A 16,683-nucleotide genomic window follows, 5' to 3' on the forward strand; every position below is an offset into this window, starting at 1 on the left:
TCAGATATTCCACAACAGCATCCTGTGCATCTTTCTCCTGTTGTTCCCAAAAAAAACCTTCAAGGTTCCATTTTCTTCCTGATTTATCTTTTGCTTTAATCTAATCCTCTCTTCCCTATACTTTCTATACAATGCAACATTATATGTTCTGAATTTTCTGTGATTTTACATTCCATACATTCATCCGATTTACCTTTACCTAACAAAAAACAATGTTTTATTTAACCCTGTGGTCAAACCTCAGCCTGGTTAAAACTGATTCCTCCCTTCTACTCCTTCCATTCACATCCTATGCAGTATGCATTGATAAATTTCTGTAAACTGTAATCTTTCCTAAGGGTGTCTAATATTTCGTATTGAATATAATATAAAATACTGTATGAATATTTTAAAATCTTTTTATGTGCATAACAGTAAACATACAATATTTACTTTGCAAAAGCAAATACAGATATATAAATAATAGTATGCGTGGTTAAGAGAAGAAAAAAATGTAAGGGGGTGAACCTGAACAAAAGAACCACATTAATCAGAATTTTAATAAAGCTAAAAAAAAAACACATTTGTCTTTATGTAAATATTTCAAATTATAATGTATTTTATAAGTACATTTTATGTCCACGTTAAAATTATTTAAGGTTCCTATACATTTCATATGATAATAACACAATGCAATAAAAGAGCTCATGTACAGCTTTACTATATCATATTTTTATATTTGTTTAGGGAAAGTCCAGATGTGCATTACGTTCTCAGAAGAAAGTAATATACCAGACAAAAAAGTTAAATGTTTCTTTTCTTTTTCATCTTTGTTGTAACTTCAGTCCCTTTACTACTTTTAATAAGTGAAAAGAAAGAACTGAAGATTAATTGGAATATTTCTCCCTGACATAAGAAATTAAAAGTTGACTTATTTTCATTCAGCAGGGTGCTGAATTAAAAGGCACTTGCACAAGTAGTCATTTCTTGGGGGAAAAACAAGGGATCACAGTTGTTGCACTTTAGTTTTCTGCTAGAAGAGATGTGTAAAGCCACTCAGCAGACACTAGAATCAGTCCCCTTCACATCTCAGGCTTTTGATTGCTTTCCCCAAGATCTTCTTCATCCTCTTTTTATCATTTTTTCTTGGAAACTCTCCATCTGATTGGCATCATTTTCAGCTTCTGTGTATTCATTCATGGCCCTGAAACAAAATATTGTTTGATATTTCAAATCTTCTGTGCTCCAAATTCACTTATTTAGCCTGTCAAACATTTCGTGCATTTACTGTTCTGCATTTTCAGCTAAAGTACAAAGTTTTCTACATGTTTCTCACTACTTTTATTTGACTGATAGGAAAGGACTTCTTCTTCATTTGGCTGACCTGTGCTCCATTATGCTCACTGTAGGGATCATCTTCACTCTCTTCCTCTTCTGCTCTCTTCTGTCTGTCATCAAGAGTCTAATGGATGTCGCAGTGGGGATGATGGGAACAAGTCATTTTTCATGTAGCATTTTGTATCACTTCCTTAGCACACCAGTCCATCAATGCCTGTATCCCCTCACCTCATCCTCTACATCATCCTCATATTGCTCATCTGGTTGGTCCTCTTGCTGCTCTGGATTGCCTGCCACCTATTGATATAGTGCTTCAGTAATCTGCTTATCGTTCCATACCAGTGGATTTAGTTCTACTGCTGGGAACTACTAACAGCAACTTTGTCAACAGGTTTTTACATTTATTTACAATTAGTATTTTGTCTAAATAAAAAATAAAACACTAAAAACGAAAATAAAACATTTTAACAGCTACAACATTATAGTGTGCAATATGAAAATGGATATTCATTTTAAGACTTGCTAAAGTTATTACACGATTAGTGTTTTTTAATTTACTTTAAGGTGACAAAGGTAATTTAAATCTAATAAAACATCAGTAAAAAAAAATTATGATATACACTATCAAAGGTTTTTTTTGTGAATATAAAATGCTTTATAGACACTTTTCATCAGTTTAATGTGTCCTTGCTAAATAAAATTAATTTCTTAAAAATATATATAAATAAATAAAAAGATCTTACTGACTCCACACATTTGAATGGCAGTGTATGTTTAATATTGCCAAATAATGATACATAAAAATAAAAAAAATTAATTAATTAAATAATATTTAAACAAATATAAATGAATAATATAAGAGGAGCTTGTCTATATCCTTCTTGTTAACTCACCACAAGTTGCTCATCCTCTTCAGGCCTGATCTTATTCGCATTGGTCTTGTACTCTGTTTCTTCTTCTGCCTCTTCAAATTCATCTTCGTTCTGGTTGTTGCCCTCATTCACAGCATTCAGTTTTTTTTCTCCTATGCCCTGCTCAAAGAAGTCATTTAAGGAGAGAGAATAAGTCATTAATAGAAATCTATAACTTCAAATGATGTAATTTCCTGTGATAAAACTTTAAAGAAATTGTAATTTGCACTTCAAAGTCAAATAATTTAGCTTTATTGAGAAATAATACAAAGAAAACACAGCCACAGTGTTTATGCCACACTGCCTTAATATTATTGAATAATTAATTTATGACTATGCATGCAATTTGTCATTCACACAGTGTGTAAGTAGTCCAAATCAGTTTTTCCCTCTCTACACAGATTCCTGAACAGCATAAACAAACATTGATCTTTTAAAATCTGTTTTAGGCCTCTTTCATGTCTTATCATGCAGTTCTTACTGCAAAGACTCTCAGTGCAGAGGAAAATTTGCAAATGCAGGTCATAAAAGAAACTGACACATTATATATATAATAACATACACACTGCATTATCAGACACACCTTGTCATGCTTTTGAGTCTCCTTTACATCATCTTGTCCAGCCATAATATAGTGTGATTGAACAGCATTCCCTGTTAATTAAATGTTACTTGTATTACTTTGTGAAATTTAACATCAATTTCTGAGTAAAACTTTTTCTTTTTTTCCAGCGTAGAAACATAAATGTGCCATTTAAATGTATCCCTGAAGGAATTTTATTTTTTTCTCTTTTACAAATCTTAGCTTGGTAGCACTTTGTACTTTTGTGCTAGAACCCTTAGCTTCATAAAATTTAGCAGAATCATAAAAAACAAATATCTGCCACAGAAATATAATTCCTTACCAGCGATTACTGTATCCAAAGCCTCAAAGTGTACTTTGGTTCTGTGAAGTGGCTCTGTCTGTGTCTGTTTCTCCAGGCTTTGGCTTAGCGTGTTGCGAGGGTTAATGCCCAGCTCTACTGGGTTTGATAAGGAATGTTCCATCACTGCCTTTTTCCCCTTATCCTCTCCTCCTCTATCCTTTGATGTGCTTTTCTCCTCTTTCTTGCCATTTCCCTCAGAAAAAATATCAATTTGCTGAGGCTGCTTCATTGCCACTTTGGTCGCAGTGTTATTTTCAATCTCCAACACACCCTGAGGGGATAACCCTTTTCCATTTTCCTCATATCCTTCCACCTGCAAAGGAGAAACATCCGCATCACCAAAGTGTAGTTTGTGGCTTGATGATAAGACACTTGCATTAGCCACAGTCACACATTTACATTATTAGGTTACATGAGTCCTCTCATCCTGGAGTTGACAAACTAGCCCAAATGGTCTTTGTGTATATACTTCAACTGCAATAGAAAGTGAGAATAATTTCTAAAAAGGATTAAGACTTAATCCATTTGTGATGTGAGAGTGTGAACAGCACACATTCAAGTCTACAGTAGGCTAATCCACAGGCTTCCTTACTAATAAAGGCAAAGTAAAAAACCAAATAGTAAATGAGTCAGTCTTTTAATGTTGTATGTTCCATTTCCTTCTGTACTTGAATTGGCTTATTATGCAGCTCCTCATTTAGACGTTCTAGCATGGATTGGGTAATGAAAGTCAAATAGTATGAGTGCCGACTCTATGAAAGAAAGATGCTAACTCAGCACAGAGACTGTAAAATGTCAATTAAATATACAGCCAATGAGAAAACGTATTGCATTTATAATGTTATATATTATAACCTTCATAAATAATTGTTATAAAATATATTCCCCATTCTTATTTGAGAACAAAGGTTTATATAGTATGACCCTACTGAAGAAATGATTCCTGCAATGTAAGATCAGGAAGAATAAGTAGTTTACATGTTTGAATGTGTCACAGTGGCACATTATATCCAGTCAGATATAATGTCAGTATTAAAAGGGTCAGATGCCAGGATGACGCATGAACCTGTGGTCTGAGGCAAAGAAAAAGATAAACCATAATATGAGGCTTTAGATATGCTTAAGATGTAAATATTGCTAGGCATGACTTTCCAACAAACTTAACTCCATTTCAAAGCTCTTTGCACATTTTCCAGCTGTCTTTATAGGGTGAGATGCCATAAAATGAGGTGAGAACATGATTAGTAGGTTAAAAAAGTTTTGAGTCAGTTACATTGTTTGAGAGAAAGAACTAATACTTCTATTCAGCAAGGATATATTCAATTGATCTAAAGTGACAGCAAAGACTTATACATTGTTAGCAAAAATCTTTCTATTCATTAAAGAACCCTGAAAATAAATATTTTTTATAATAAATTAATAAATTAACTCCTTTACTGTATTTATTTAACAAATTCAGCCTTTGTAAGCATAAGAGACTTACATTGATAGCAAACACTGTATATTAAATGTTAATAATAATAATACCCAGCAATCAGTTGTTCTTTATTTGCCAATTTGTTTTTGTATTTGTTAAAGGTGTGGCAGTGGCGGAATGTGATATACTTCAAGCAGGATACAAACACAAATACATCCAGATTCTGGCTAATGTAAAGCAGTAGTCATGACTGTGTTTTACCTGGGCTGCAACAAGTGCATTTTTGTGGTCTTGTAATGTGAGTGAGAGATGATCATCTTTTGAAGCTTTCAGGTTTTTGTGCTGTTCCTGGAATGGTGAAGACGAAAAGAATAACTATTATTTCAGTATGTTTAGAATAGTAAATGTCCAGGTTTTAGGACTACAAACTAAACACCAATAAAATAAAATCTTCATGCAAATTCTTTAAAACTTCCTTTAAACCCTAATCATATAATGCATCACCCAATCCTTTGTAGTTTCTCTGACCTGCACATCAAGTAACTGTGTGTAGATGTCCTGATGAGCTTTCCGCAGCTGTCTGTTCTCCTCTCGAAGGTTGTACACATTCTCTAAAAGGAGGAGATCTAGTGATGAAAAACTATAGCACATATACATGGTCAGGCGCATTTTATATGGCCAGAAATGAATTTGGTCTGAGTCTTAAACCTGATTACTCTGAATGCATACAAGAGTTTCACACAGATTTACCTTTCAGTCTGGATATTTCAACCTCCTTCTCCCTCTGCAGGTTGTCTATTTCCAGCCTGTGCTCATCCAGAACATGTTCATGATCCTGCCCTTGATTCTGGCTCTTCTCTTGAAGTTCATAATATTGCATCTTCAAGTCTTCATGTTGGGACTAATTTAGTCATTTACAAAAGATGTCAGAATTATTATGTTTATTATCCTCCACAATTAAAATGTCAGTTTTGTAACTAGTTTTTGGACTTCTAAGAACTTCCATTGTGCCATCTCACCTTCAGTATTTGATGCTCTGTCTGCAGAGCATTTAGTCGATAGGTTGATTCTTGCTGTTAGGTCAAACAAAACTGTAAGTAATTATGCATCCACAGCAGCTGACAGCAGCTCTATACTGTTCACACATCATTAGTAATCAAAACACCATATGTTTTGAATTACCTTTTCTTTGTTGAGGGTCTTCTGTGATTCCCGCTTAAACACAAGCAAATCTATGATGTATTGACAATCAATAGAGGCTTTTAAAAACAAAGGTGAAGCAGACTGCATTCAGCACAACCTGGACTCATTATCACTCAATGTTTATTATCATTATCAAATCGCATCCAGATTAAGTGGGTTGTGTGTATCAGGAAATCAATTATTGTGCAAATGAACAGGACATTACCTTCTTCAGCCTTCTTATGCTCAAGTCTTTCTTTCTGGAGGGATTTCTCTAGCTTAGAATGATGCTCATATACAACTGAAAAGAAAAAAATAATCAGTATAAGCACTCATATGCAAATGTAATGTATATACAATTTCCATAAATAAAAAGTTAAAACATATATAAAACTGGAAAAATGTCTTATATTAGCAAATATATCAACCCCATTCAAAAATACATTTTGGACATATATGTCACATATTCATTAATATTAAATATAAAAGATGAACATGTTTAAAAAATGATTACAAAAACATATATAAACAGATTTTTGTATATATTGATTTTATTTATTTATTTATTTTGCACAATGGTTTTATTTTCAGCATTATTAAGCAAATGTTTTCCCCAAATCATTAATGCAAATATCTTCTCATTAGAGTATTATGGAAAATATTAATATATAAATTATTTTATTTTAGTTAAACATGATGGTAGCATATAGTGTACTGTCTTTAATGAATTCCAGTTAATTGGTTTTCATTTAAAAAAATATTTTTTTACAGTAATATATTACTGAAAAATATTGAGAAAAAGAATACCAAACACTTTATAGTGATTATTTGCTTAACTGACGATAGTAGATTAGATTTATTTTAAGCCAAATATGATTTTTTATTGTGTTCTTTTGGACTGAAATGCAATCTGGACATTTCTTGACGGGTTTCACGAGATTTGCCTATATATTATGAACTCAATAATCTGGCACAGAGAGGTGAAAATCCTCAGTGTAGTGTTACCCAAATTTTGTCAAAGGACCCCATTCAAAAGCTTAGAGGCAAAAAGCACTGCCATCAAGTGAAAGCAAATAAGTATTCTCAAGGAATGTTGCTCACAAGAAAATCTTGATGCTGTTCTTATGTGTGTCCTCTACTTAATTATATACCAACTATTATGTTTGGACAAGAGGAATTAAAACATTTTCAATAGAAATCTATGCATCAGATATCTCAAAACAATCAGATAAGCCCTAATCAAACATCTAATACAAAGTGTCTTCGCTGTAGGATTTTTTCATTCATTTTCTACCTTGCAGCTGTGCAGAAAGTGACTCTTGATGCTGCTGGTACTTCAAAGCCGTCGCCTCAGTCTTTTTCAGCTCTTTTTGCATCTCATATGAGATCATGAAGGCGCACAGCGTCCCGCAGACGAAGATGAGAAGCAGAAAAGAATGAAATATTCTTCTCTGTCTTCTCGAACAAATTCCCTTCCCCATCCTTTCCTCCTCTTCCTCTTAGACTGCAAAGACTATGTGCCATCCGATTCTTCAGTAACGTAAATGTTTAGGAAAGCCACAATGATCCGTCTGTTTATTTATTTTTTTCTCCTCTCGATGCTGCCCCTTTAAAGGACGCGGGAGTTGATCTCGCGTAGACTTCTCGAGTTAGCTCTAATTATAGGCTACTTATACCTTACGGAAAAAGTAAGTCCAACTAATGGCTATGAATTGGATTTTTCAAATCTTTCATACGTGTCATTCTCAAAGGACTATCATTAAAGTCAGTTTGTTTTAACCAACTCCTCCCTTTTGAGTACAGTGCCACCCAGGGGCCAATGCTACTGTACTTCATAACGCATTTCAGAGATTTAGAGATGAATCCACATCAGAAATCCATCCGAAAGGTGACAGATTCTATTATGTTCTATTCTATTTCCTTTTATGTTTATTAGCGTTTTGTTGTGAAGAAATACTGTGAAATATTAAACATTGCTAAAGTGAAATGCAAACGTATAGGCTAAATTCTAAATTGTATGTAGGTAAACACACCTAAATAATATGTTCAACTTGAAATTACAAACAATAAAAATTTTATTGTTATCTTATTCTCATTTCTTGCTGCTGCAAATTAAAGCACATGAAATTCAAATGAAAAACTTGGAATGAAATGAAAACACTTTGCCCATATTATGCAAATATACAACAATTTTGCATTCACATATATTATAATTCTTTGTCTAAGATCTTAAATGAAAGTTATTAATAATTCAAGCTTTTTAGATTTCCAAATGAGCTCTATAATTTTAATTACTTTATGAACAATATATGTTATACTAATCTCTGTTTCATTCAACAACTTTACTATACCATTGTCATGTTATACTATAGCAATATTTTTATGATGCTTAAACCACATTGTAATGCAGAAATAGCAAGTAATATGCATAAACTTTTAAATATACAGTCATTGGAACTAATGTGTTAGGCCTTCATGATAAATAATATAGTTGATTATAGTTAACTATGGTTAAATATAGTCTATATTTAGGTTGACATGACAAAGTTAGGCCATTTAAAATGAGAAGGGCTATTTTGACCATATACCTCACACACCACTGGAAAGTACTGCTCATTGTAATTATCATTACATGTACACATGTGTGTGTCATTTCAGAGTTACTGCCATTATGGTTAAAGCACACGCCTTGTTTTGGTCATTTTATATTATTTGTGGTCAGACTGGACCAACTGGCAATAGTTATACTGGAGCAACACCTATTCAGCAATACGCCAGACATTGTAAATTACTAAACTATAGAAGAAGGAAAATCTGTTTTGAATTATTAGTAAGCAATGTAAACATCCATGTCCAGCATGGTGATGTAAATAAATCCAGACTTGCCCCACCTTAAGTCATTAAAATGTACATTTGGACAACAGAGTTCTATTTGTAGTCCATTAATTATGCCCACTGAGCCACACCGCTAGAATTTATTAGCTTTTTACTCATTTAACTAATTTATTTACATGGTAATGCAATTCTCTTCTAAAATTTAAAAAAGAATAAATAATATCTGTCATCATTTACTCACCCTTGTGTTGTTCCAAACATGCTTGATTTTTATTCTTCTCTGGAACACAAAAGATATTTTGAAGAATGTTTCAGCTGTTTTGTCCATACAATAAAATTCCATTGCACCCCGTTGGATTTCATTGTATGGACAAACTCACTGAGAAACTTATCAAAATTTCTTCTTTTGTGTTCCACGGGGAAAAAACATACAAAAAATCATACATGACACAAGGGTGAGTAAATGATGAAAGAAATTTCATTTTTGTGTAGATTATCCCTTTAAAGGAGTAGTTCACCCAAAAATTAAACACCCTTAGGCCATTCAAGATTTATTTGACTTTCTTTCTCCAGTAGAACAGAAATGAAGATTTTAGCTGGTCCTTGGTGATTCATAAAATATAGGCCAATGAATACCGTCACTTTAAGAGTAAAAAAGCAGTTACAGAAATACAAAATGAATTCTTCAAATTGTGTCTCCTGATGATATATTGAGGTCTTATGAAGTGAAATGATTGCTCTGTTTAAGAACCCGAAACTGCATGGATTATAGGTAATGATGTTGTAAATAATATTCAGTTTCAGAACATTTGGAACATTCAGTTTCACACAGACCAGTAGTTTTACTACATTAGACCTCACTATATCTTCAGGAGCCACAGCGATTCATTTAGTTTTTTTATATATCTGCTGTTTTTCTCTCAAAGTGACTGTACCCTTGACTTGCATTTTTTGAATCACCAGGGATCAGGAGTTGAGCTAAAAATCTTCTTTACTCTTCTACTGAAGAAAGAGAGTCACCTATATCTTGTATGGCCTCACGGTGAATAAACACACAGCAAATTTTCAGTTTTGGGAGAACAAATCCTTTTAAGCAGTGCTTTTTATTTGAAATGAAAAAGAAGGTAAATACAAAATCATTGATGATATACAATGTAATATTACTTAATGTGCAAGATTGTATTGTGATGCATGCAGTCTCAGTTGATATATTGAGCGGCACCATGTGGAATGATCTCTGAAACACCCCATCCAATCACATTCCCACGGCTATCACAGTATCCATCTTGATTGGCATACTCTTTAATCCTCCCTGCTTCCAACATGTGGTCCCACATATTCACCCCTGTCATTTTTCCAGTGAAGGCAACCGATGAGTCCAGATCTCTGTAGATACCCGACTGGCTGCGTTCTTGCCCAAGAAGAATGAACCCATTACCGGGCAGTACGTGCCCTTCGGCTACTCCAGGCACTTTGGCAACGTTCTCTCCATTCACCCACAAAGTGGCCAACCCCTGCTCTGAGCTCCAAGCTCCACAGAAGTGTCCCCACTGACCATCTGTTACTACGCTCTGAGCTTCCACTAGATGGGTCTCACCACCCACTGTGAGGAGCACCGAGTGTCTTGCCAAAACAAGCTGGAGCTCTTGAGGGTTTTTCTTGGTTCCGTAAGAGAAAAGCACTGTTTTATTCAGTGACTGAGTCACTTTGGCCCACAGACAGATGGTGAATGATTGAAGGGACATGGATATGGAGGGTGTAACCTCGGCGAAAAGGTGCTTGGAGCGCATTGGGAATAATAAAGCCATTTCACAGCCTTAAAAAAGAGGAAGAGCAAGCAAGAAATTAAAGATTCATTATATAGTCTGAATCATCATGCAAGTACTGACAAAGTACAGTGTTTTCAAAGTATTTATTTATAATTATTTCTCAGGGCCACAGATATTGTATTTTTACAAATATTGTTAAGTTTGGAATCACTGAGAAATTTCATAAGTCTGATATGCTGCATTTATTTGATCAAAAATACAGTAAAAACAGCAATATAGTGAAATATTATTACAATTAAAAATAATTGTTTTCTGTGTGTATTTCAGCAAAAATTATTTCAGGTGCTCAGTCATTAATGCATGTTCTTAATATTGTCAATGTTGGAAATGTTTTTGCTACTTAATAATTTTGTGGAAGCCGTGATACTTTTTTTCAGGATTCTTTGATGAATAGAAAGTTCAGAAGATCAGTGGTTATTTACAAATAGAACTATTTAATAAAATTATGTCTTTACTGTCACTTTTAGTTTGTTCTATTGATTCATTCAAAATACATAAAAAAATATTTCTCGATACTACTGTTTTTGCTGTATTTTTGATCAATTAAATCAACAAGATAGATAAGATTGAGGATAAGATAAATAGATCGTTTTTCATCTCATAGATTGTTGTCTGCCTTGTCTGTTCCTCATGCCCTAAACTAAAATGCCCTTAATAATTTAATTTAATTTAATTTAATTTAATTTAATTTAATTTAATTTAATTTAATTTAATTTAATTTAATTTAATTTAATTTAATTTAATTTAATTTCATTTCATTTCATTTCATTTCATTTTTTAAAACAGTGAAATCATCATGAATTAGGGGTTTCTTACAGTTAAAACATCTACCTGAGGGCAGGAATCGGTGTGCCGTTGCTCGTTGGAAAAGGACTAGCTGAGCTTGTATCCTTTGGAGATCTGCAACGGTCGCCATTAGCGCTTTCTCCAGCTTACCACCATCTGCATTGCTTGCTTCTTGTTCCTTTGGATAAGTGGACAATGACTTCATGGCCACTTGCCCCAGACCTGCTCCCAGCAGTGAGCTGCTCTCCAGTTTGGTGAGACGGGTGGCCTGGTTCCTGCTGTACTGAATGAGCTGCTGCAGCGTCTCATTGTTTTGGGCTTGATACATATCTGCAGCCTCTCTGAGCTGGTCCATGGCTTGGTTCAGATTGCGGTTCATCTGTTCACTTACACACTTACAGGTGTTTTCTGAGGCCTGGACACACACGTTGTTGTTGTTAAGCTTATGGAGCTCCCTCCGTATGGAGTTCATCTCCGCATTAACCATGTCTTCATTCTGCTGCAAGAACATGTCTTGCTTCATTTGATAGTCCTCCAGCATGATGAAAAGTTTGTCCCAGCGTGAGAGGTCTTGAGGCGGACATGGAATTTGTGTAGCTCCTGCTGTGAACAAAGAGTGTGGGATTTACTGCTCTGTGTTGGTGCAACATAACCAATTTTAAAAGGTAAAACTGTCATATAATAATGTACTTATAATGAATAACCTTATTGTGTGTTATTTGTTGTCATCCCTTGTTTTTCCCAGGGCTGCTGCTAAAGGTTTTGTAGTGGCCACAAGGATTACTAACTGCCACTTTGCTAAACCACTTTGGATGCAAGTTCTTTAAAAAAAAAAAACCTTTATGATGCTCCTATTCGTCCTCTGGTTAATATGTTCAAGCTCCAGGCTTGGGTTTGCAGGAGAGTTTCAGTGGAAAGGTATGTAAATGTCAAATGTCAAGAAACCTTCCAACACTTTTGTATTTTTTGAAAGCTATGGGTCATGGCTCATGACATTATGCTTTCATATCACTGTGCATTACAAATTCAGATATTTAAATAGATTTAAATAGTTGACATGAAAGATTTTTTAGAAAGTTGGCACATTTTGTGGTGCGACATGCTCAAAACTTTTAACAGCCATATTTAGCAAATTTTTTTATAATTATATGCATGCGGCTGTTATGACAAGAGATTTTATTTAATATTTGTTCTATAAAAATTAATTTGTCACACATTAAGAACATAAAAAATTTGTGAATTATTATTAATTTGTCACACTTGAAACCATATAAAACTGACTGGTGAAGACAAAAATGCACTGAAAAATAATAATAAATCTATACATGTATATACAAGTCTATACAGTCTATACAAGTTTTAAAATGTATACATTTCAACCTGAAATTTTTATAAATAAATAAATAAACTACCCATTTATTCAATATTTCTGTTTTTCAAATAATTTGTCATGCAGGCGAGATTACTTTTTTAAAAGTCAAATAAGAAGCAACATTTCAGTACAGCAACTTATATAAATGAAAAAAGAAGAGATATCTGGAATTGAAAAATACTTACTTTGCAGTTCACCATTGGAGATTTCATTATAGTAGGAATCAGAGTAATCCTCTCCGTATTCATAACCAAACACATTCCCACTCAAAAAGCAGGGCAGGCAGAGGGCCAGCACGGCCCCGGGCGCATACATTCTGATGATAATGCTGGTGTGTATGTTAGTCTGCCCCTGCATGTAATCAGATTATTTTGAAGTAAAACAGATGTTCCACAGCCACTAAGATGCCTTGTGGTTGTTCCTGAGCGTACATGAGGCTAAGTGAGCTCTTTTTAAACACAGCACTCAGAGCAGGGCTGTCACAGTGTGAGTAATGCTTTGTTGGAGGTGGGCAGCATATGTGATGTACTCAAATGTCACAGCCTTTACTGCTGGTTGAGCAAGAAGTTGTCATGGGGGTGTGGAAAGAAAAAGTAGGAAAGGAGTTGGGTCTCCCCATTGAGAATTTAGCCTCAGGTCAAGGTGAAAGGATAGAAAGAGAGATCTGGGCTAAATAAATAAATAAAAATGTTGATCTTATGGGAGTAGCTATAATAACTCCAGAGGGAGCTTTCCTTTGCATGTTGTCCAGGAGTTAACCTCTTTATATCTTTCTTATCGCTGTTTAGCATTTGAATATGCCAGTACCTGATTCTTAAAGGGATGGATCACTCAAAAATAAACATTTTATCATCGGTTAATCAATGGTATGTCATTCCAAACCTCACGTCATCCAAAAAACATTTTTGAGCTCCACAGAAGAAAGAAAGTCATATAGGTTTGTTATGACATAAGGATGAGTAAATCATGACAGATTGTTCATTTTGGGGTCAATTATAAATATTAATTGTGGGTGCATTGGAGCATCAACTCTGATTGAAGTTTAACTCATTCGCCATATTGTAGAGATTGAGAATTGAGCTATGTGCAACATGATATTGAATTAATTGTGTCAATAACTATATTAATAAATCAAGATAAACAATGAGTGACTCAGCATGTCATGTCTATTTACACACTCAGGCCAAACTCTTAACAACACAAACAAGTTAATAAATACAATACAAAACAATGACGTGATATCGCAACGCAACAATCTGTGGCTGGAACACCTGAAGATCTGTTTCCAGCAGAATTTTTTTTTTTTTTTTTTGTCAGCATAAATCAGACCGAGTTTAAATGAATGCTCCACCCACTGCTTATGAGCAGTGAGAAATTTTTAGAAGCACAACCAAATAATTTATTGAGGTGAGGACAAACATCTGTTAAATACTCCTTGTCTGGGGTGTGTCTTTAGTTTGCAATATACTGTAGGTTGTTATGAGAGAGACAAAAATAGCATCTAATAGCATTTAACTGTAGACTGATTCAGTGTTTGTCTACTTTTGTGTTTCTATGTTTTTCTCCCAAAATGAAAGTTATTGTTTCATATTTTATACATATTCAAAAATAAAATACCATAAACATAAACATAATAAACATAAATGGTATCTGAAAGCTGTTTGAGATTATGATATATTAAATTTTTGCTGATTTATTATAGTGTCTTTGAACATATCTCAGAGCTATTTATGTATATTTACCTTTATAAAACGGTTTGGTTTAATCATGGTTTATTTTGAATAGCAATTCATTATTTTGGCATCATTAATATATATTGTTAAGAATATTAAAATATTCTGCATTATTTAATTTTCATCGTTTGGTTGTAGAGAACACTTTTTTCCCTCACACCTTTGGCACACACAGTTGTTAAACGATGCTTGATCTGTGCATATTTCTCCTCTGATTCAGACAAGACTGCTTTTTCACTGGAGAAACCAATATAACATTTGCTTATGGTTAGGGTTAGGTTATCAATAGAGAATTCATATTTTAGCTGAAAGCAATGGCTTTAAGTTACATTGAGGTTTAAATAGAAAAAAATGCATTAATGATGAATGATGTTTCTAACAAACACGCAGCTTTTCACAAGACTTTAATTGATTAATTGATTAATTGATTAATTGATTGGACTGGAGTCGTGTGGATTATTGTGATGCTTTTATCAGCTGTTTGGACTCTCATTCTGACGGCACCCATTCACTGCAGTGGATCCACTGGTGAGCAACTGCTATAATACTAAATTTCTCCAAATCTGTTCTAATGCAGAAACGTACTCATCAACATCTTGGATGGCCTGAGGGTGAGTAAATGTTCAGCATTTTTTTCATTTTTGGGTGAACTATTCTTTTTAAACTTGCATTTAAAATTCAGAATTCATTAAGAAACAAAGACAGCTTTAGTTGTTTTCCTTTACAAAATGATATACTATTTGAGCATTGTATAATTACACCATTTAAAATTATTTTAGCTCTGTTGAAAAATATCTGACAGCAATGCTTTTCCATATATGTATATATATTTAAACATACACACACACACACTGCACGTTATAAAGGGCAGATCTATCTACACCAAGTCAGTCAGATAACAACAAAATGCCAAAATACAGAAATTCTGAGAAGCAATCATTAATCTGAACATTTATGAAATCACTGCTCCAGTGATTTATCATTGCTGGCAGTGAGTTTCATTCCATTCTCCTTTTTACTATTTGTTTGTGGGGGGTTTACAGACATGCCACATACTATAATGTGTCACATAGAAACAGAAAAAGTAATCACATGTGATTAAGTTCAGCATTCAGTTCACAGAACAGGGCACTCTCAGTCAGAACAAAATTGAGAACATGTGGAGATGGAAATATTTACACTTTTGGGCCTTCTGGGGGGGTGAGGTGGGAATTAGACCCAGCGTGAACCAGGCAACACCAGATGTGGGCAGTTTCTATAAATGGGTTTTGAATTGTGAGGTATAACCTACAGTAACTGGACTTTCTGCAGGTGTCCTGTGACGATGTCAATATCTCAATAAAGCAATGCAGCTGGTTTGCAGGCAAGGACAATAATCGTACAACAAGGAACCGGTAGTGTATACCATTTACCAGAGGGGTTTTACACTTGAATAAAAAAAAAACTCAACTTTGCTTCCCTCCTGTGACACACATTCAGGAATGAAAAATTGACCTCAGACCTGTCACTGTCTGAACAGCAGAGAGGTGAGAGGTTAAGAATGTTTCATACAACAGCAGGTTGTATATTCACCATCGGTTGCCAGGTCTCTACTGTATGTCACATCCACAGGCTTTGGGAAATCATTAGCATGTTAAGAAAATATAGCTGACTTTCCTTTCTAAAAGAATCACAATTAGTCTCACTGGCTTACAAGCAGCCAATCAAATTTGCTTGGGGTACTGGCAGACAGGAACAAAAACATTCCTTAGGTGAAAGGAACATGTTCTCCATGAAATCAGACACAGAAACATACTGATTTACGTCACACGGCTGTATGGGCTAAGCTTGCTATGGGCGAGAACTTTTTTTTTTCCAGTCTCAGGGGGCTACTTTAAACCTGCCTCATAAAATGCTGTATTGTTCAGTTTTAACTGTGCTGTACTGCTGATGACATTCCCTTGACTTTAAGTTTTTAGATATTCGATTCACTCAAGAATATCTTGTTGGTAATGATGGTTCCTCCCGGGTCTATGAAGCTTCTGCACTATGAAATGAAGCACTCGTAGAAAATTCTGTGCCTACGCAGACATCATTTATGGTTTTAAATATTACATGTTCACCCCTAGCAAAGATGCAGTGTGTGCGTTTCTGAACCTGTGAGGTGAAACATAACAGCTCTCTAACCAGATCCCAGTAGTGCCATTCAAGGAGCCAGCAGATCTGGAGTACATTACGAATCCCCCAGTCACTGACAGAAAGGATGAATAATTACCTGATTAAAATGACTCAGTGAGTGATTTATGCTAGAAAAAGCTGCAAGATGTTCTTCCTCTGGGACATTCGGTTTATGCAGTGCTACTCAGCTGCCAGTATGAAAGAGAATGACATTTTGC

At 34.5% G+C, this 16,683-nt stretch overlaps 2 protein-coding genes and 1 long non-coding RNA gene across 8 annotated transcripts; 1 reads left to right on the forward strand and 2 right to left on the reverse strand.

Annotated features, from left to right (window-relative positions):
* Positions 1-939: 939 nt before the first annotated feature.
* LOC132154765 (Golgi integral membrane protein 4-like) lies at positions 940-7,568 on the reverse strand. 5 transcript variants are annotated; one of them, XM_059563432.1, is made up of 13 exons: positions 7,048-7,568; positions 5,980-6,054; positions 5,754-5,803; positions 5,591-5,644; positions 5,322-5,472; positions 5,100-5,182; positions 4,833-4,919; positions 3,134-3,467; positions 2,812-2,882; positions 2,211-2,348; positions 1,546-1,614; positions 1,354-1,441; positions 940-1,169 (listed from the first exon to the last, which is right to left on the reverse strand). In XM_059563432.1, exons 1-13 carry the CDS (start codon positions 7,232-7,234, stop codon positions 1,102-1,104), a joined length of 1,455 nt encoding a protein of 484 aa, XP_059419415.1. In that variant the 5' UTR covers positions 7,235-7,568; the 3' UTR covers positions 940-1,101. The 5 variants fall into 5 exon arrangements, 2 of the variants coding, with proteins under 2 accessions (XP_059419415.1, XP_059419414.1); XR_009437192.1 differs by having other exon boundaries at positions 940-1,183; positions 1,364-1,614; positions 5,754-5,830; positions 7,048-7,564; XR_009437193.1 differs by having other exon boundaries at positions 940-1,183; positions 1,364-1,614; positions 7,048-7,562.
* Positions 4,932-6,072, forward strand: LOC132154768 (uncharacterized). Its single transcript, XR_009437195.1, has 2 exons — positions 4,932-5,229; positions 5,362-6,072. It is a non-coding gene; the product is annotated as an uncharacterized LOC132154768 (long non-coding RNA).
* A 458-nt stretch (positions 7,569-8,026) lies between the features above and the next one.
* LOC132154769 (pentraxin-related protein PTX3-like) lies at positions 8,027-13,081 on the reverse strand. Of its 2 annotated transcripts, none has more exons than XM_059563434.1 (3): positions 12,761-13,081; positions 11,249-11,803; positions 8,027-10,404 (listed from the first exon to the last, which is right to left on the reverse strand). In XM_059563434.1, the coding sequence occupies exons 1-3, from the start codon at positions 12,930-12,932 to the stop codon at positions 9,788-9,790; spliced, it is 1,344 nt and encodes a 447-aa protein (XP_059419417.1). In that variant the 5' UTR covers positions 12,933-13,081; the 3' UTR covers positions 8,027-9,787. The 2 variants fall into 2 exon arrangements, with proteins under 2 accessions (XP_059419417.1, XP_059419416.1); XM_059563433.1 differs by having other exon boundaries at positions 11,249-11,806; positions 12,761-13,080.
* Between the last annotated feature and the right edge of the window lie 3,602 nt (positions 13,082-16,683).

Source organism: Carassius carassius, chromosome 12, assembly GCF_963082965.1.
Source record: "Carassius carassius chromosome 12, fCarCar2.1, whole genome shotgun sequence".
Lineage (NCBI taxonomy): Eukaryota > Metazoa > Chordata > Actinopteri > Cypriniformes > Cyprinidae > Carassius > Carassius carassius.